This window comes from Dermacentor andersoni, chromosome 1, assembly GCF_023375885.2.
Source record: "Dermacentor andersoni chromosome 1, qqDerAnde1_hic_scaffold, whole genome shotgun sequence".
Taxonomy (NCBI): Eukaryota; Metazoa; Arthropoda; class Arachnida; order Ixodida; family Ixodidae; genus Dermacentor; species Dermacentor andersoni.
In genome coordinates this window covers 127487543-127508564 of record NC_092814.1, presented here as the reverse complement: position 1 = coordinate 127508564, position 21022 = coordinate 127487543, and the positions used below count along the sequence as shown (strand labels likewise).

Sequence of the window (21022 nt, the reverse complement as noted above, 5' to 3'; positions counted from 1 at the left end):
AGCTATCATAGCTTGTTTCCAACTGACACCAAACGCGATGTGTTACTTCGGCCGGAGCGCAGCTGATAAGGCACCAGCTCGATCACAATGTTTTCCTTTATTTCCTCTATTTCATTCTGGATAACTCAGAGGGAGCTTGTTCGAGGGCGCTGCTTTATGCTCTGGGTAGGAGCACAGTCACGTGGTATTCTCCATCTTTCACGGGGTTTATTTACCAGTCAGAAAAAGAATAAGCATGCAATTAGTACATCGCTGAAAATACCGCAGTTAGATGTCCCTTGGCTGTGCCTTCAAACGCCTCATTGACACTTTAATAATCAGGATCATACGTCTCGAGTTGCATAAATATGATTACCTAATTAAATCTCAGTAACAAAAAAATTACTGGCAGCTACTCCACTGTACTGTAAACAATATGCACTAGGTTTTCTTCGAGTAACGCACTGCTCTTTTTTTTTAAATATTGGTGCGTAACAGTTAATTGGGACACCCTGTATATATTTATGATCTTTCCATGCTACTGACGATGTTTCCATCCCTAATAAATGGTGTAAATTATTAGAAATGTTTTTTTTTTTCTTGAGTCGCTAGCGTTGCTCACTGGAAAAGGAAGCAATACTGAGACACACAACATTCACGTGCATTTCATACACCATTAGATGAGACTTCTGAAGGGGTCACTGAAGCCTTTGGGTTGTTTTCATGGTAAAAAAAGCAAGCAAAGCAATTTGAAGCGTGGTAAACATACAGCAACATATTGATTCTCTAGGCATAGGCTGTCCATACCTTAAAAAATCATTTTTAATTGGCTACCTCCATATCTTTCAAAAATATAATAAACTTTGTCCTTTGTATGTGTTTAAATATATTGTGTGTTTGCATGCTGTTTACAGTGGAAATTTAAAATAATGTTGAAGTGAAAAAATACAGATGAGGCAGCCGCCACTAGTCCAACCAGTGATGTACCAATCAGCCCAGTGTGCTGGACTCGGCTGGTTGGTACATCATTATGACGGGAACAAACAGAGCTTCGATGGGACGAAATGAGGACAACAGACTAGGCACTTAACTAACAACCACTTGCTTATTGTGGCAATTGCAATATACACAAAACACAGGCCTGGCGCAGAAGACCAACAAAAACACGGTATCTGCGCAGGGATAGGAGTGAAATCATCACATAACGTGTGTCGTCAAAGCAAGCTGTCGTGTTTTTAACAAATAGTTAATCTCACAGCTATGCAGGGAAACAGAGGGTACACTGACACATGAGTTTCCGTGTGATTCGATGCAAAATGCTTCGCAAATCTCACATGCACTTTGCTCTTTATATCTACCTAACATTGTGCATTTATCCAAGATAGGCTGGCAGCCACATTCTTTGCAGTGCTGGGCGAAATGACTGGGTACTGAACCTTTTAGTGAGTATGCATGCTCTCTCAGTTGGTTGTTCAAACATCGACCTGTTTGGTCAATGTAGCAACGCTCACGCGTGAATGGAACCTTATAAAGAACTGCATAGGCACAGTCAACAAAAACATTTCGGTGTTTTTTCTCACAGATTGCTCTTCTGGGGCCTTCCTTGTTAACTTCGCGGCATAGTGCCTAGAGCTTGAGCTTTGCACTGAACAAAACTCGTGCACTTATTTTACCCGCAACCTTTTTTAATCTGTGTGAGACCCTCATGGACATAGAGACTGACAGCTGTGCTCGAATGAGGTCCTTTATACTGTGCATCATGTCATGCCCTTCCCCTGGGCGGGTTCACCAAAACCCTTTCTGAAACGGCCATCAGCAGGGCCATAGGATACCCAGCCTGAATGATCCAGTGCACTTGGTGCTTGAAGCTACTAGCCAACTGTTGGTGGAATGAGCGGGTCAGAGCTGCTTTGAGGCAGCAGGCTGCAACAATCCTTTTAACTACTTTTGAGTGTACAGACATGAAGGGGAGAATATTTTTTTTCGAGCAGGGATTGTATGTCCAACATACGTGATCAATTTCAAACAAAATCTCGAGGTCTAAAAGAACCTTATCTTATTGTTGGAGGGATGCTCAATCGTTTGTACCAAAGGTTTCATTACCAACTGAAAGATGTCAAAAATTTCTTTTGCACACCTGTTTTGTCAGTTCTGTTAAGTACAAGGAAATTATCCACAAAGCGGAAAACTTTAGTAACGCTGCTCGGTAGGAGGCTGCTCATGAGGCTTCTGTCAAACTGTGCCAGCAAAAGGTTGCTCAGAATGGGAGCGATACTGGACCCAATGTGCACGCCATCCCGTTGGATGAAAATAACATCATTGTAGCTTATGAAGGTCGGTTGAAGGTAAAAGCTAAGGAGCTCTAAAAAGTTGTCAACGTGTATTCCACATACATTCTGAAAGTTAGTGGTCCCATATCTATCAATGCAATGACTAACTTCATCACACGCGAGGTTGTGGGGCAAAGAATAAAACAAGACTTTCACGTCAGCCAAGATGGCACTTACTTGCTCCAGGCACTCAGTCTGAAGGTATTCTGAAACACTGCTTGGGCTCATGATGCAACATGGATCTTCGATGGGGAGGACATCAAGGGATGACTGCAGGCAAGAAACTACACACCGTTGCCAAGTACCACACTCTGAGACTATGCCTCATAATGGGTTGCCTCCTTTGTGGGTTTTCACAAAAACAAACGCAGAAAGGCACAAATTTCATGCTGCCTTGACAAACTTGGCCATGACAGAGAGACCCACTTTTTTACAAATCTTGACCACATGGGTTCTAATTTTTGTCTGGTTGATGCTGACCAGCCTTTTGAAGTTCCTTGAGATGGCCTGGTCAGCTTTGCAGTCGTATTCCCGCCTTGGCAAAAGCACAAAGTCCCCCTCCTTGTCAGCCTGAAGGTGTTTGGTGTCAGCTTTTCGTAGTGAGGCCATCACGAAGCGCAAGCGTTGCCCTGTTTTCGTGGCCTCTTGAAGAAGGCACTCAACGCCTTACTGCACTAGCCGGCCGACTTCATCTTCCTTTGCCCATCCCACGGCATGTCTCAAAAGGCTGAGCAGCTCCACCCTGTCCAGCTTCGGATGCTCACAAAATTTTGGTCGCTTCAGTAGCACCTGTTTCACGTTTTACGGTATCGGCATGTCACCAAGGACGGCCACCTTCTGACCTGGTTCTTTGTCTCAGTGGTTCTTCTTCGGCAACCAAGGCAAGAGCTGTAGCAAAAGGAACTCCACCATTTGCTATGCCACTCGAAGGTCCTGGTAGAAGAGCCTCCCACCCCTTGGGTGCCTGTTCCATATTGGTGCAGTGCAGGCATGCTGTGAAGAAGCGGACTTGATGCCATGCTTCGGAGCGCAGGATGTGGCCTATTCTATTCGCATATCCCTCTTAAGGTACAAGCCCTCTGAACAGGCAGAGGACTTCTGGGGGCAAAGAAGAATTCTTCAGTGAAAAGGTATACAAACGTGCCTTACACGTCGTGGCTGTAAGCAAGCTCACACAATTGACTGATTACTTCAGAAGCTAGGGGAACAGCAGAGAAGAGCCCGATGAACAAGAAACGAATTGAAGGAGTGAGCTGGACTGGGCTGGTTGGTACACCATTAGGATGGGAACATACATCACTTGGATGGGAATGAACAGCACTTGGACAGGACAAGTGAGGATGACACACTAGGTGCTGAACTAACAACCAATTGTTTATTGCAGGGAATGCAATATATACAAAACACGGGCTCGGTGCAGAAGACCAACATAAACATGGTATCTGTGCAGGGACAGGACTGAAATCATCACATCACGTGCGTCGTCAAAGCAGGCTGTCACATTTTTAAAGAATAGATAATCTTGCAGCTATGCAGGGAAACAGAGGGTACACTGACGCACGCATTTTCGTGTGATTGGATACAAAATGCTTCACAAATCTCATGTTCTTCTTGCTCTTTATATCTACCTAATATTGTGAATTTATCCAAACAGGCTGGTAGCTGCATTCTTTGCAGTGTAGTGAAGAGGAATTCTCAGCAGCTGCAGCCACATTGCCAGTTCTCCAGGGAGGCGCGAGCTTGAGATTGCCTGGGCTACTCTGGCTGAAACACTGCCAATGCTGCTTGCTGCTGTCGTGTCCTGCACCTTGCTTGCTTTAGATTTTGGTGGAGGTTGTTGTGGTTTTCTACCACACTGGAATTACGCAGCCAGACTCTGCCGTCCTTCATGCCTGACGACGCCAACCAGACATCCCCTCCTGTTTTGCCAGCCATCATATGTGCCGGTACCCAGCATCAGAGATACTGACATCTTCAGCGGCGCCGTTGTGAAAGATGTTGAAGATTGGCATTCCTCTTCACTACAGCAGTGCTGGGCTAAATGACTGGGTACTGACTCTATATCCAATATCAACATATTGGAGTTCATTGGCCCAAGCAAGAGAATTCCTATTCTTGAAAACACAAGTATCCCGTCAAGTGCCTGAAGCAGTAGCTACAGATTTTACACATAAAAAACATGCATGAAAATACATAGAAGGCTGGAAATAAAGAAAAACTTAAAGGTAAAGCTGAAGGGTAACTACAAACATTTTAAACATTCCTTTTAAAAATGGCATATTTTTATGCATTACCATTTCAAAACTACACATACTGCACAATACAGACAGTTAACAACACGCACTACAATGTTACTATGCAATAAATATGTTATGAACTAGTACAGCATCATCAATGACACACGAGCTTGTGGAAGTGAGCCACACAAATGCTGTCCAAGCCTAACACTAGTTTAAGCAAACATGCAGTAATGAGATTACACTAAATGCTTAATGTATGAGTACCTTGAAGCAGCCCTGTAAGACCTTTTTCTCAATCTTGGAAAATGCCTTGGAATGAGTGCAGTACCTTCCAAGAAACATAATTCCAAAATAATTTTGCAGGGGGTCTAATATGAATAGATATATTCAAAGGTCACTCTTTACATCTCCAATTTCTCCTCAACTCATACGTCCCCCCCAGCAAGGGCAGCACAGTTAACATTGCTTTGCCTACTGTGCTACATCATCTAGCTTTATTTCTTCTTTCTTCACCATGCTGATAGCAACATCTACTTCCAATTGTTGCCAGCTGTTGGGAGATGGTTCCCACCAGCCCCAAGATTCCTGATACAATGGGGTATGGCTCTTACCAACAACATGAATCAGAAGTCACACCTGGAGACTAAAGTCTGGCAAGTGCCTTTCAAGGTGGCTCTCTGACAATGGAAGCATCAACTGTGCCTCACTGCCTGGAAAGTATCAAAGGGTTTGCAGGCATGTGTATGCTTGCGTGCACAGCTAATTGGAGGTAAAAGCTAACAAAGTTCTATGCTGGCATACCAATAATGAGTGACCCTGAAGTTTCATTTAGGAGGGCACGAGTTTGAGCAGATGACAGTCATTTTTCCCGCAAGTGCATCATCCTTAACAAAATTCAAAATATCAGTTGCATTTTCTTCAGCCTGTTTCATTCGCATCATCAAATATTATAAGCATTAACAGTATAAGAACAACATTTCGGTTTTTGAACTGTCATACAAATTTCGCACTTGCGTCATCTCAGAAATCGCCCAATGGCTAGCGGTGTCTTAGCTGGTGTCAGGAAACAGCCAGCTTACAGCTGTACAACAAAGAACGAGAAATCCTCTTTTCCAAAAAAGAGGGAGCTGAATTAACTTTCCTTGCTTACAAAGCTCTAAGCTCTGTGTATAACTTCAAAAGTTGGCAGAGATGTTCATAGCTATGTGCTCTACCAGTTAAATATAGTTATTGATGAAGCTGGAAGGTGGTTTCAGATAGCTTAAGGAACAGCCTCTGTCAAATAAAAATTTAAAAAATGAAGCCGCTACAAGCATGAGCATTGCTGAGCCTTGGCGGCATCATGTTGAACCCATGAAACTTCTGGTGCTACATAGAAAGCTTTAGAGGGCAAGGTCAAGGATTTACTTCCGACTCTTGAGCTTCTGGGCAGTGCAGATGTAACAAAAAGCCTAGTAGACAAGGTCAGCTGCAGTCCCACACAGAGCGGCATTGCTTCTCTTGACAAAGGCTGTACATTATAGTTAATTTTGAGCAAATGTGCAACAGGAACAAGAAAGCAGTAAATGCAGGGCTCAACAAGCACTCACATGAAAAAAAGAATAACCTTCATATTACAGTGTAGAGCAATTACCTGGTATTGGACAGCCTCTTGCATGGCTCCTAGGTGGACAGGAATGTGTGGTGCATTGCACACCAGGCCACCATCAGGACCAAAGAGTGCACAAGAAAAATCAAGCCTTTCCTGCACCACAAGATTGCACATTTGTTTTTTCTAGTAAGCATAAGTGAAACAAAACCACTTGTAATTAATTTTTTCGCAATTAGTAGCAAGCTCGGCTGCTTCATCAAGTCATCAGCCATTTAACAAAAAAGTTTATCAGATGCACTTCAGTACCACGAACAATGTTTCTGATGAAGTCAGCTTTTTAAGATAGTTTCTTGCTCTATGTAGCTTAGAATAATTAAAAGCTAACATTTTTGTGTCAGACTGACAATCAATGTGCCAGAAACACAGTCAGAAACAAGGATTACAAAGTCCATTAGTAATACAGACATCACCTTCTGGCATATACAGAAAAGCTAATACCACTAAAAGCTGAGATATGTGATAAGAAACTGATAGCACAACTGAACACACTGAACAATAAGTTGGCATTAAAGCTGTCCAAGTGCCAGAACACATGCTAGGCCTTGCATCACCAAATAAATTGTGTAGAAATCGAATTCTTCCTGGTAGACTTTTTTGGCAAAATAAATATGTTATTTCTTCTATTAATTCTCATTGTGTTGTCCAATTTCCTTTCATAGTAAATGCTAATCTAAAGTTTGGGATTATTTTACCTTTGCCTACACAAGGGTTGTTCAATTGAAACCAGAAATGTTTAAGAGCTGTCTGTACTGCCAATATCACTGACTGTTGAACATATGGTCACTTTGATCTGGAGCTATCAAATTATGTCAGAAAACCTGCAGCATGCATATGAGACTGGGAAAAAAGTTGAGAAGTTGTCAGCAACAAAGCACAAATGTGCCAAGGAATAACAGTGAAAACACGGGGAATGTGGGAGATGGAAATTCAAGACGTTGAGCAAAACGTGAACAAGGTGAATGCAGGAGCCAACGTTTCAACAAGTGGACTTGTCTTCTTCAAGGCGACGTACGCTTTCCTCACCACAGTATATGTAGGTGGGGTTCTTCTAAAGGGGAGAGGGTGTGAGGCGGGAGGGTGCGGAAACGAGGGAAGGTGTGTTAGCATGTCGAATTGAGAGTAAAGGAACGCTGTGTACAAGGTCAAAACGGGGGCCACCCCGGTCTGTCAACGCACGCATGTCAGCCGGCGTGTCGAGGGCGTCTGACAGGTGTCAGACGCCCTCGTTCCAAATCCATTTTGGTCTGCCCACATGGACACCTTGTTTAGGGCCTGCTGTACCTGTCTCTCACACACTGTGAGGTCGCAGGATTTGAAACCTATTTGTATATCATCTACGTAGAGGGAATAAAAAATAGCTGGTGGTAATGATGCACGAAGCGTGTTCATCTTTACGACAAAGAGCGTGCAGCTGAGTACGCCACCCTGAGGTACCCCAGTTTCCTGTATGAATGTACGCAACAGTGCACAACCTATTTTCACCCAAAATGTACAATTCCCTAGGTAGCTCTCTATAATATTTAACATATTGCCGCGGAAGCCAGCGCCGAAAGGTCGCGCAGGATGCAGTGCATGCCGCTGATATGCAGTGCATGCAGTGCATGCCGCTGATATGAAAAATGTAAAGGCCATGAAATGTACAAGTTGAGGATAAATATTTTAATGAAAATTTGTTAGTCTCCCGGCCTTTTTCGCATTTGCATCTCTCTCTCTCTCTCTCTCTCTCTCTCTCTCTCTCTCTCTCTCTCTCTGTCATTCAAGAACCTTGTTCACATTTTTGTACATACGCAACGACCAAGCAAAAATCTCAATGACGCTGTCCTTTGTTAGAATGTATTGCGCAGGAGCACCTGTCACCAGTCGTGTATTGCAAGTAATTGCTCCGAAATTATAGTCGCAACAGAGAGCACATATAGAAAGCAGAAGTTCTGCAAAATAAACGAGGGCGAGTCAAATGAAAGTGTGCCAATGTGAATATATGACAAACAGGGTACATTATTTAAAAGTAGTCTCTATGAGCATTTAGACATTTGTCCCACTGACTAATGAGTCGCGTAATTCCCGTCTCATAAAACTCCTTGGGTTGCTGCTTCAAAAATCTGTAACTGACTCTACGTCATCGTCCGACAGGAATCTCGTTCCCTTGAGCAGTTTTTTCAAATGCTCCCAAATGTAGAAGCCGCAAGGCGACAGGTCTGGGCTGTATGGTGGATGTTGCAGCGTTTCCCACTTGAACATTGCCAGTTTTGTATTAACCACATCAGCGACGTGGGGACGAGCAATGTCGTGGAGCAAGATGATCCCATTGCTCAATTTTCCACGTCGTTTTTTCTTAATTGCGACACGCAGCCGATCTGATGTTTCACAATATCGGAAACGATTGATAGTCTCTCCAGGTTTAGCAAATTCAATCAATAATGGCCCCTCATGATCGAAAAAAAAGTCAAAAACACCTTGGCGGCAGAAATGATGGCCTTTGATTTCCTTGGGGGTGATGACTTCAAATGTTTCTACTGTAAGCTTTGCCGTAGCGTTTCAGGCTAGTAGTAGTATCGGCACCATGATTCGTCCCCAGTCACAATTGCAGACAAAATGTCATCACCCTCATCGCGGTACCAGATTAGATGAGTCAAGGCAGCACCGAACTTCTCCATCTTCTGGCGATGATTCAAAATCTTGGGCATCCATTGTGCACACAAGAGCCAATAACCGAGATGTTCATGAATTATGGTATGAGCCGAACCGTGACTGATGTTCAGACACCCTGCCAATTCATATGCTTATCCTCCGTTCTTGTCTAATCAGCCTTTGCAATTGTGTTGGGGGTGATTGCACGGTGGCTTTGGCCTGGCCACGGATCGTCTTTGCAACTTTCACGTCCTTCTATGAACTGTTTGCTCCAACACTTCACAGTGGCCAATGAAATGCAATGTTCAACGCACACGGCAGCCATAAGGCGACTAATTTCTTTTTGGGAAACATTTTCATCTGTCAAAAACCTCACCACACCACTCTGTTCAACTTTGAGAGTGTCCATTATGTCACGCAACCATGTTCAACCCAGTGTATGAAAACATTAAAAAACCTTGATCTTCACCCCTGCATGTCACTTTTGTAAATGAGATGCCTATATGCTATGCGCATGCCTTGCAAATAATGAACCGAACCATTATTGTGTGGGGCGGACTGACTCACTTTCATTTGACTCGCCTTCGTACATTAGAAATGCGAAGATACAATGGAATTTACAAATGTGAAGATACAGCTTGATAAAGGGCAAAAAAATTGGGTGTGGTTTAGCTCTGGTTAAACCTAGCCGAGTAGCGATAGCTAAGCGAGCCCATCTAGTGGCATAGCTTTCACGTCGTTTGGCCAACGGTTCGGCACGCTCCTCTTGAGTCTCTTCAGAGCGCTGTCTCCTCTTCACTTCATTTCTACAGCGATCCCTGGCCTCCTTCAGGCTGGCCGACTTCTCACCATCCATACAGCGGCCTCAACTATGGCTGCGGAGACGCGAGCTCTCCCCTTCTATACTCCCGGTTATCACAGCTGCGAAGCGCGGGATGTGACGTTATACAAAGGGCGCAGCGAGTGCCCAACAGCAGGAGCGGTGGCCGCGCGGCAACTGCGACAAGGCGTGTTGCTGGAGAATCTAGGCCCGTGGTGTGATGACACACAGAGGGCACGGCGAGCACACCAGCTGTGGCAGTTGCCAGGCAACGGCGGACGCGCACCTGTAGGAGCGGTGGCCATGCGGCGACTGCGACAAGCCAAGTCACCGGAGAATCGAGGCCCATGGTGTGACGTCACACAGAGGGCGCGGCGAGCACCCAACGGCAGGAACGGTGGCTGCGCGGTGACCACGACGAGCCGCATTGCTGGAGAATCGAGGGCCGTGGTGTGACGTCACAGTGCGGCCACGGCTCAAAGTGCAGCCACGGCAAAGAGGCAAAAATCTGGTGTAATGTAGCTATCACTACAAAAGTGTCATTGGAAACAAAGTTCACTGCGCATATACACAAAACCTCGCAACAAGGTATCTAAATATACGTATAAGTCTCCGATAAACCTACGTATCTAAGAAAAAGTCCCTATATATGATGTGGAAAATAAGGCAACTAAACGTGTTGCGCAACAACAGATTCACAGATCACAGCCCCCCCCCCCTCCCTCCACTCCCCCGATGTATCGCGCGCAACAGAAGGCGGTGCGCTTCCTCCCCGCTTTTCTCCCTTGCGCACACAAGACTGAGCCATCATCGGCTCACCCATGCCGCCCGCCACCCCTGCCACCACCTTACACTTTCACTCGCACATACAGCATGCGGCGCATGGTCACGATATTATTGCCCTTGGACTTTGTTTATACGAAACATGAGGGCGACGCCGACAGCAGGAGTGTGCCTGGAGTCTCCATATAGCTGCTATCACAATAATATAATAAGAGCATCCAGTAACTGAAGCGTCTCATGGCCCATTACTTTCTGCAAAAGTAACAAAATTTAACTTTCACCATGCGACAATTCGCTTCGCCACAACAATGTCTTTCTTTTTCTTTTGTGGGGCGGGGGGGGGGGGGGGCACCAAAATGAAATAACGTAAAGGAAAGCATGTTGGCTACAATCGAATGCCTACTTTGGGCACCTAGTGTGGCTACCGAAGGAATATAGAAGAAAACGTGAGATGCCTGGTCCACAGAGAGCCATACATATGCTGCTCGGTATCCTACACCAGCGAGACAAAATTTTCCGCAGAGGTTGCGCTCAAGCGAACGCGTTGCAATCCGTTGAGTCCCTCCAGTGATGGCAGTGAGTGACCATTGTTTCTTTACTCGTCTGCTAGCTAGAAAGCATCTAAAACTCTGCCATGCGAAATCCACTTGACCAGACAAAAACAAACACGCACCGAAGTACACCGTGCAGTAGTCGGAGCAACACGAAAAACACATGTGCTCGGGCTGGCTCTCGCAGCCCGCGGGTAGTGAGAACAAGAAAATTGAAGCAGCTCAACATGTCCTCGTGACTAAAAGTCAAAGTAGAAAAATAAATAAGAACATAGTTACCTTTGCTGGCTTTAGTGTCTTGGCATTAATGCTTTGGCGCAGGTGAAAAAATTGTTGATATTCTTTTCTGCGACATGGCAGCACAAATGAACCACCACAACGCTTCGTCTCATCGGACCTCACTGCATGCTTTATCAACTTGTCTGATAGTGTGTTAATTTCGCTTGCCTCATTGTTTGGTCCGATGTACGAATTTAGAAAAGTTGACGCAAATTTGGCGAAATGTTTATAACAACATTAAACCTACAAAGTTCCGGAATCGAAAATCTGAAGCACGACTTTGGAAGTGTCAATGCACCTTTCGCATCAAATGTTTATGAGAACTTTATAGCCATAAAGTTTCGGAATTGAAATTCATGCGCTCCGTAGATTCCGAAGCCCCTGCGAGATACTGCACCGAGCCCGCTCGCCATCAAAACGCTCTTGACACTTTGTGCTCGGATGGGGCTCCTTGCATCACGTGACGCCCGGTGCATGGGCGTTGCTGCGAAATCCAGCCCGATTTCACAATGTACGCGCTAAAATGTCTTTTCGAGCATGAAAAGGTCATTCTGGACAAGATCGAGCATGATTTTTGGCGCCGGGAGTTGTTTTGGTCGGCGGTGCATGACACCACAAAAAAATTTCAAGGGGGGGGGCTGAAGAGCCCCATAGGCCCCCCTGCTAGGACAACCCTCCAAACATGTCGCGCATTTAAAAACCAGACACCAGCATTACATGTAGCACTCAAGGGCAAGGTCATGTTTCCATGAAATATTTTAAAGCATATGCGTAGAGCTATATCTTCTATGTGGTTTGTACAGCAGTAATCCAGTACACTGGATTATCCCCAGTTCTATATAGGTAGTAGCAATGAAAGACAACTTCAGGGTTAACCTGCTGAACTTCTTGACTGCCATGGCAATCCTAGTGAGTGGATTCGTCAAAAAAGTAAACTGAATAATTTTTTTAATGGTCATACAAGTTAGGGCTATCAAGCACAAGTAAACATGCTGTTGTTGCCATATGAGTTGGTCCATTAAAATCTTATAAAAAGGAACAACACTATCAAATATGACAGGTATGTTCTGTAAAAAATCCTGCCCTTATGTTACGCAAGTTTTTCAGAGCAGGTTGGTAATCTCAATGCTTCCAGCTATCCTGTAAGGTATCCATATTCGTTGAGTCTCACAGACACTTAAAATTAAGAAAGTAAGAGAGTAGTCAAACATTAGGGCTGTGTCTCCCCTCCTCTTGAAGCTGTCTCAATTTTGTAGACTAACAAGTCGATGCTCGAAAGTTGCCGGTTTGTATGGTGGTTCTTTGTAAAAAATGTTCAGTTCCAAATTGTGGTAGTTTACACGATTCACTTTTAATGCAGAATGATGCAGAACACATGGCAAGCTGGTCTTAATGTCACATAAGAGAGTACTGAAATAACTTTTTTCTAATGAATGGTCATCTGATTGCCCACAGTGATAGCTATCATATGCATTCTTAATTATAGTTGCACCGTTCTCGCTTGAAACTGGAATAAGTGGGCTAAGCTTGATTATCAAGAAAAGGATGACAGATGAAAGATGTGAAAAAGATGAAAACTTAGTGCCACTTTGATGATGTTAGCAGAAAAAGAAATTCACTTTTTGAATAAAAGCAAACTGTGCATTTCAAGTAAATTTGTTGTAAGTGCACCTTCTGTGTGTGTGGTCTCTGCATCTTTCTCGTGTCATCATTTAGTTGCACTTCTGTCTCGCCATGCGAAATTAACATACCTATGAATTAAGTAACTATTTATAATGATGTAACAGTTTACAAATTGGCATCATGCTTTTGCAAAGAGATTTCATATTCATTTTTCTCCATGAAGCTAATCACCAATAAAAATTTCACGAAATTTCTAGAAACTACACCTTCCTTCAAGTGACACACCAAGTACATGAGGATGCAAGTCAAGTCCCCACACTAGAAAGCACTTCTACTGCAATACTTCATGGCCAAAGAATCTGAATGCTGCAGTTTTAGGCATAGTGTAAGTCCAAGCAAGTTAAGGTAAATGCATGAAATATGATCTGTGACTAATGCACACAGCAACATTCATACTGTGACAGAGCTTCCTACAGTTAAGTTTTCATTTCTTGGTGTGCAGAATTAACTTTCTCCAATTTGTTCGTTACTATACGTCAACTAAACTTCTATGACAAAGCCATTATTATTTTTTCCTGCCTCATTTTCGTAATAACATCTGCTATTCATTCTGCATATAACAGTTTAGAAACACCAGCAGTCAGCCACTAAAATATTTAAATGTGCAGTTTATCTTTGGCCATAAATACAGGACCTAGTTAGAATATTGTGCAGTTAAAGAAAACAGCAAAATTATCATAAATATATTAAGTGACAGTAATAAAATACCAATAACTGGCTAGCAGCTAAAGTGCATTTCAAATGCTCCCAAATTTTGCTATCCGATCTCTTCAAATAAAGTTAACCACAAAAAATTTGCTAAATAAATGTTCCTTTTACAGATGGCACACTTAAGTTCTACAAACACATGCACCTTTATTGGTCAGTAGTCAACAACTACGGATTTCCTTTTATTTATGGCTGGTTAGTTTCTTTGGCTTACATCCTATGCAAATTACAAAAATTTACTTTACCTTTATGTTTGTGGATATTGATGTTCTCTGAAGAATCCTGCAATGAAGCAAGTTATAAGAGGCCTGCTCGAAGCATTCAACAATAAGTTTTGCATCTGAGATATGAGTGCTTTGTAGAACAGGTCATGTATCTTGAATCATTCATGTACATGGAGTGAAAAAAATTATTTCAGAAAAACTGGTTTGAGAAAACACTATGCATGCCATGCTAAACAGCCACAATTTTTCTTACTGAAACCTGCTATGGTTAAGCCTGGGACACTTGCAATAAATTTTTTTTTTGTACAAGAGCAATCCTTTGCACACATAGAATATATACATATATATATAACAAAAATTTGCTGGAAACAAGAACTAAGCCAAACCAAATGATTATCTAGCACAACGACATCTCTTAGCCATTCATTTGGTGTAATGGATCCAACTTCTGCATTTCAGTACCGTGTGCATCAGTTAGGCTTGTATTTCCCTCCATAAAGTCGTGCAGTGAAACCCTAGTTACTATGAGATTTTGTAATGTGTAATGTGTCAACTTTAAAAATTTGTTTTCTTCCTTAACGAAACTGACCCTTACACATTCTGTAAAAGTTCTTGCTTTACTTGCACTACAGTGTTCTTTGAACACTTAAATAGGTCAAAATGCTATATTTTCCTAATTCAACGTGGTTTCCGGGGCTGGTGCATAACATAAGGGCACAAATAAAATTTTAGCACATAATTTGTATTGTGCACATTCATATTATATTATGTCTGTGCTTTTGCATTCGACCCGTTTTTTTTTTTTGTATATAGCTTCTAGAAAATAGTATGTAATCTTTTTTTTTTTCAATTAATTTTTAAAAGCAAATTCCAAGAACAATATTAGAAGTGACTAAATTGTTTTCTATTAAAGAAAGCATGTCTAGCAACTATGATAGTGTGGGTGCTGTGACAACAAAGACAATACTCAATTTTTGGCAAACTTTTTCTCACACCTGGTTTGGTTTAAACTGAGAAAATTCAAATGACCCTAAAGTGTACAAAAAAATTTTTTTCCACTTGAAATATTCTGGAGAAAGAGTTTACTGTCCTATCAATTATCTTATGTTTTTACCACAAAGCTGTCTAAGGCTACCCTCCGAAAAAATCGTGGCTGCGACCAGAAACACCTTGTGGCAAAGCCAACTTTCTTGCGAATGCTCTTAGCTCTCAATCTAATGTAGGTATCTTGGAAAAAAAATCGCACTGAAATTGGCCGCTAAGATGACTCTATCATTATGCCAAGTTTCATTTACTTTTCATAATTACTTAGTTCACAGTGAAGTTGTAAATATTGTGGAATTCCGATCTACTGTCAACACATGGACTTCTACGGGAAGAAAATGAACAGCCCCATGTTTGTCCGCTAGGAGGTATGCTCTATCGCAAATTACAAACAAACGTGTTTTGTTTCGTGCACTCCTTTGGACTATGCCCCGGTCAACGCATATTGTCGCTTACGTCGAGGCTCGGTTTAATGACCACCTGTGTATAAACGGCACTTTGTCGCAGCTGCGTCGACAACACCTGCATCTTTAGAGCGGTGCCATTTAATGTAAGTAAGGCCCTCTGGAGCTTCACAAATTGAGTACTGTACACATCCCATTTTTTCCACAATGTCATTCTCCGAAACAGCATCTGCTTTGGTTTCCCCCCACATTAAACACTGAATCCTAGTTCTTACAGATCACTTGTAGAATCCGATTCTTTCTGTGCAAAATTGTTAAAACCAGCCATTATTTTTATACTACAGTGTGTTTGATAATGTGTAAGATTTATGAGTCTGCAACTGTGCTGAAAGCCCAAAGATGCATACTATGTGATCATTGACAGTCAGGTGCTCCAGCACTAGCGAGTGGTGCACCGCAGAGCAAGAGAAGCAAGATCTGCTGTAGCTATTGGTGCTCATGTCTATAAGGCTTCAAGTCTGTGTGCATGATTGCAATGCAGGTATCACTGTGCAAATGCAGTTGGTTTACTCGTATGTCACTTTCTTTCCCTGGGTGTGCACCACTCCAGCAATTTAGAAAAAAACATCCACACACTTGAAAAGTAGATTTTACTGCTATTTGTAAATTGCATGATTAGAAACACTTGTTTCAGTTCTACATCTACTCACAATAAACTTCTTTGTATGACAGTTTATTTTCACAGAAACAAAGAGGCCACACTTTGCTACTACCTGTTTTGTGTGTACTCCATTTGTGCATGTTTCAGTTCAATGTAAACTAATTAACTGAACAGGGTTACTGTTTTTTTATTGCCCCACATACCAGGTGATCATTTCTAAGTTTTACAGAATTTTAAAAAATCACCTGTTGTACATGGCATAATTCCATTGGTTAAAACACCTTTGCGGGCTAGTTGGTTTGAATCCTTGATAGAGTGTGTAAGCACAACTGAATGAGGACGTAGGAAGAAACAGACACACAGAGACAGCACTACTTCCAACTATTGATTTTATTTTTGCACGCATCGATAAAAATATGCCGTATGAGTGGAAACAAATTAGTCAGCAAAAAGGAACATTCAGTGGTGCATGTCGATGAACCGTACGCATATCCAAAACATAGTCAAAACATACACTGCAATAGATACAATGATAAATTGAGGAATCGTATCTCTTTTTCAGATAGCAACACTGATGGCTTGCTCACGCATCTTTCCTCTAATTTTGCAATTTCATAGGCCTCAACAGTTTCCTTTGTCATCCTACTATGAGCCCTATACAAAATAGAAGTACTTTCAAACATAGGTTTGCAGGGAAATCTCGGCAATTAATGCCCAAATGGCCCAATATTACTCTAGTGAAGTCGTATTAATGTTCTTTTTAGTCTTTCATTGATGCATCTGCCAGTCTGACCAACATACATTCTTCTGCACGAAAGCGGAATGGCATAGACATCGTTATGAGTGCAGGTTACAAATTGTTTGTGATGTTGTGTAGAACATGCGTTCCTTTTGTTAATCTCTGAATTAACCTGTTTGCATAGCTTTTTAGATGCCCAGGGGCAGAGAAAACCACGTCCACCCCCGACTTTGCTGCTATTATTCTGAGATTTTGTGAAATACAATGAATGTATGGTACCACAGCAACTTTCTTTTCTCTAGCAGTGGTACTGCTCCCCTTCGATGCATTTTTACAGTTCCTGCTCAAGCTCTCTATGACAGAGGTGAACATACGCATCTGGTAACCAGAATCTGCCAGGCACTTGGCCTGATCACTGAAACTGGTTTCCGCTTTAAGCAGGGAGCAATACATGACCCAATGCATATGCCATCTTTCTTACTTATATCTAGCTAACTGTGACGAGGTTCTTGATGAATGCCTGAAAAATAACACCGATTTAGTGAAAGTGTTCAGATTTGTTGACAATTTTTTAAACTAATTTGAATAACAAATCAGATAATTTTGACTCGGTGGTTTCAAAAACCGTAATCTCGTTCACTGAAGTGTTGTCCCCTTTGTTGTTGACGCATGAAGTACCCGTAGGCAATTTCATAAGGTTTTTAGACTTGGGATTGTACATTTTACCACAAGAAGTCTGCTGGAGTTATCAGCCAAAAGGCAATAAGTTAATCCTACCATTTCATTCCGCTCATTCAAAACTCATAAAACACGACGTATTAACATTGTGTTTCAATAATTCTCTGATGAAGTCCTGTGACCACAAAGTGGAAACCAGTTTCAGTAATCACGCTAAGCGCCTGGCAGATTCTGGTTACCCAATGCATATGTTCACCTCTGTCGTGGAGGGCTAGAGAAGGAACTGTAAAAACACATAGAAGGGGAGCAGTACCACTGCTAGAGAAAAGAAAGTTACTGTGGTACCATACATTCATTGTATTTCACAAAATCTCAGAATAATAGCAGCAAAGTCGGGGGTGGATGTGGTTTTCTCTGCCCCTGGGCATCTACAGAAGCTATGCAAACAGGTTAATTCAGAGATTAACAAAAGGAATGCATGTTCTACACAACATCACAAACAATTTGTAACCTGCACTCATAACGATAACTATGCCATTCCGCTTTCGTGCAGAAGAATGTATGTTGTAACTTTAATCGTTGTGAATCGTTGTAACTATTGCAGTGTATGTTTAGACCATGCCTTGGACACGCGTACGGTTCATCAACATGCACCACTGAATGTTCTTTTTCCCTGTCACATTTGTTTCCGCTCGTACAGCATATATTTATCGATGTGTGCGAAAATAAAATCTATAGTTAAAAGTGGCGCTGTCTCTGTATATCCGTTTCTTTCTACGTCCTTGTTCAGTCGCACTTACACACTCTATCACAATTCCATTCCTTGAACTGGAATATTCAGAGGTGGACATTACTTGCAAGAGAAATCGAAACACATATCCAGCAAATTAACGAATATGCACTAATTAATCCAGTAATTAATTACTTTACATCACTTACTACAATTTACTCACTGAAGCTGGTGAGTTTGCAAGGCATACCGACTTAGAATGAATTTTCAGGGTGACACCAGTTTCGAGATATTCATTGCGAAAGTGCGCAACGAAATACATGGGTGTTCTAGTTACTTTTGTACTTCATTGCATAACAGAGCACTTTGTTAAAAAGTAAGCAAAACAACAGTGCATTTTTACAGCAAGTTCGATGGTGCATATCTTGAAATTCGTGCCATCCGCAAAATTTGTTCCTAGTGGATATGCCTTGCAAACTAACCGGCTACAATGCATAAATTGCAATATATGCCAGTGATTAAGAAGTTAATTAGTTAAATCTTTTAAATTAGTGTTGTGTTTTGATTTCTCGTGCAAGCAATATCCACCTCTTTGAATATTCCAGCTCAATAGAATTATGCGATCTGCCACAAGTTATTTTTTTAATTAAGTAAAACTTAAAAATTATCACCTTGTATATTTCGACCACTCTATCACCCGGACCAAAAGATTAAAACAAACTATTAGACCAGAGATGAAAGGTAGGTGGCCTTTGCTAAATGTTTCAAAGCAACTTTCCACATAATCAGAGCTGTGTGTTTGTATACCTATGGAACTCTTGGCACTTTAAAGCTGAAGGAATGGAAGAGACAGTCATTCTCGATTCATGAAGTTTAATGTCCAGAAGCACAGCAGGGGCTTTGTAAGATGCCAAAGTGAATAGCTCCTGATTAATCTTGACCACCTAGGTTTAGCGTTGCGCTTGAACTTATCGGATGGTGTTCTAATTATATGTGGGTTTGACTAATGCAGCCATGACATACGTGGGTACAGCAACATTTCTGGCACCCTTAAAAGCTTTAACACGCTGTGTAGGGCCTGTAATGACATAGCATAGGCGTGACTACGCTGCCTGAAAAAGAGTCATGCCAGTAAAATAACATCACTTTCAGGTTACAGCACTGATGTTGTTTTGCACTTTTAATGTTTAACAGTTTGAGAAGACTCTTTCCTTACTTCCAGAAAGGTACTCATTTTCTATCGTCTTGTGTGTTGTCCTATTCTTTTATGAATATTACTCTCAACATATATTGCTACACCTCAAACCTCAAATACCTAGGTTAACCACTGGTGTTTAAAATGCAAACAAAGCAAAGATAATTCTTCAATAAGTATATGAGAGTTTTTGTATGAACTTTCAAAGACCCCAAAATGTGCGAACAAAATGAATAATTTGTGATTTTGCTTGAAAGTACTAAGACTTTAAAGAACATAAGTATTCAACATTTTCACCAACATTAGAATGGGCTAAAAAATTGGCAGTTTCGCCTGAAGGGTAAAGCGCTGACTGTGACAGCAAGGTTTAGCATTGCGCTTGAACTTCTCAGTTGGTGGTTTAACTATATGTGGGTTAAACTAATGCGGCCACGACATATGCAGATGCACCAACATTTTTGGCACCCTTAAAAGCTTTAACACACTGTGTAATGACATTACAGTGTAATACACTGTAATTACATCGCACAGGCACCACTACACTGCCCATAAGCAGTTGCACCAGTAAAATTACCGTTAAAAGCAAAAGTTTACAGGATACAGGATCAGCCAAGAAGCTGAATTCTGGAGAAGCATGGTCACACAACCTCGAATTAAATGTTCCAGCATGTAGTAACCTTCGCCACCTACACAGTAATTCATTAAATTAGAAGTGCCACGCCTTAATAGCGCAGCAGTTCACATTTGCAGGGGAAGCCGTATCCCGTAAATGTTTACTGTTGACTATACATCACTTTCACATTTCAGCACTGATATTGTTTTGCACTTTTAATGTTTAATAGTCTAGAAGATTTAAGATAAAAGGCATGCACTGTGAATGCTGTGATTCATGACATCTGTTTGTGGGTTACCATTCTCAAAATTCTGGGGGAATAATTTAGTCAGGAACATAAGACCTGGTATGAGAAACTTTAGTGATTGAATAGTAGAGCAATACAACCTGCATTAACGGCATAGATAAGCAAATAGCATACATATACCTAAAAATATGCGGAGCCCCATGGTGACGGCGAAAATTCGCTTGGAATGTCCATATAATTGCTATCACAATAAAACAATTCATGGTACATTTCATTGAGATTGATAGCCAATATTAGGCTTTCCTCCAAGAGAAAGCTATTGCTTTGTAAATGGCACACATCACTTATTGCACTGGTAGAATTTGTTTTGACTCCTCATATAAAGTTTTCGGTTCCTTTCTTCCTGCATTCTTTTAGGCTTTAGAATAAATTACTTTCAGTGTGGGGAACATTCAGTACCATACACATACTCGATTGAAAGTTCTCTATCAGCTTTTCTCTGAAAGCAAGCAGACCTAGCTGTGCAACACCTTGAACTATCACTGGGACCTCTATATGCTATGCCTGGGATTCCTAGTGAAGAATAAGGTCACATGCACAGGCTGTATTAAAGCAGTAAGACATCATATCACTAGCCAAGCTTCTGTGAAAGGTCAGACTAAGGTCAAATGCATGCTCTTGTCAAAGTGATGATTGCTGGGTTTTAATGTCACAAGGGAATCTTTGGCCAAAGAGCGCCAAGTCTTGTCAAAGTGAAAACACATGACTGGAAGCATTTATCATAATACATTGTCCACACAGTGTTGAAACAATAATGAATAAAAGTAATCCGCTG

The 21022-nt window shown here is 41.8% G+C and overlaps 1 protein-coding gene across 1 annotated transcript in view; it reads right to left on the bottom strand.

Moving 5' to 3' along the window:
* LOC126545854 (5-oxoprolinase) overlaps positions 1-21022 on the bottom strand; it is a 160841-nt gene that overhangs the window by 76580 nt on the left and 63239 nt on the right. The window contains exons 20-21 of the mRNA XM_050193858.3: positions 13898-13934; positions 6183-6293 (exon numbers count right to left, since the gene is read on the bottom strand). Coding sequence (XP_050049815.2) covers positions 6183-6293; positions 13898-13934 — 148 coding nt within the window. The remainder of the gene's footprint in view (positions 1-6182; positions 6294-13897; positions 13935-21022) is intronic.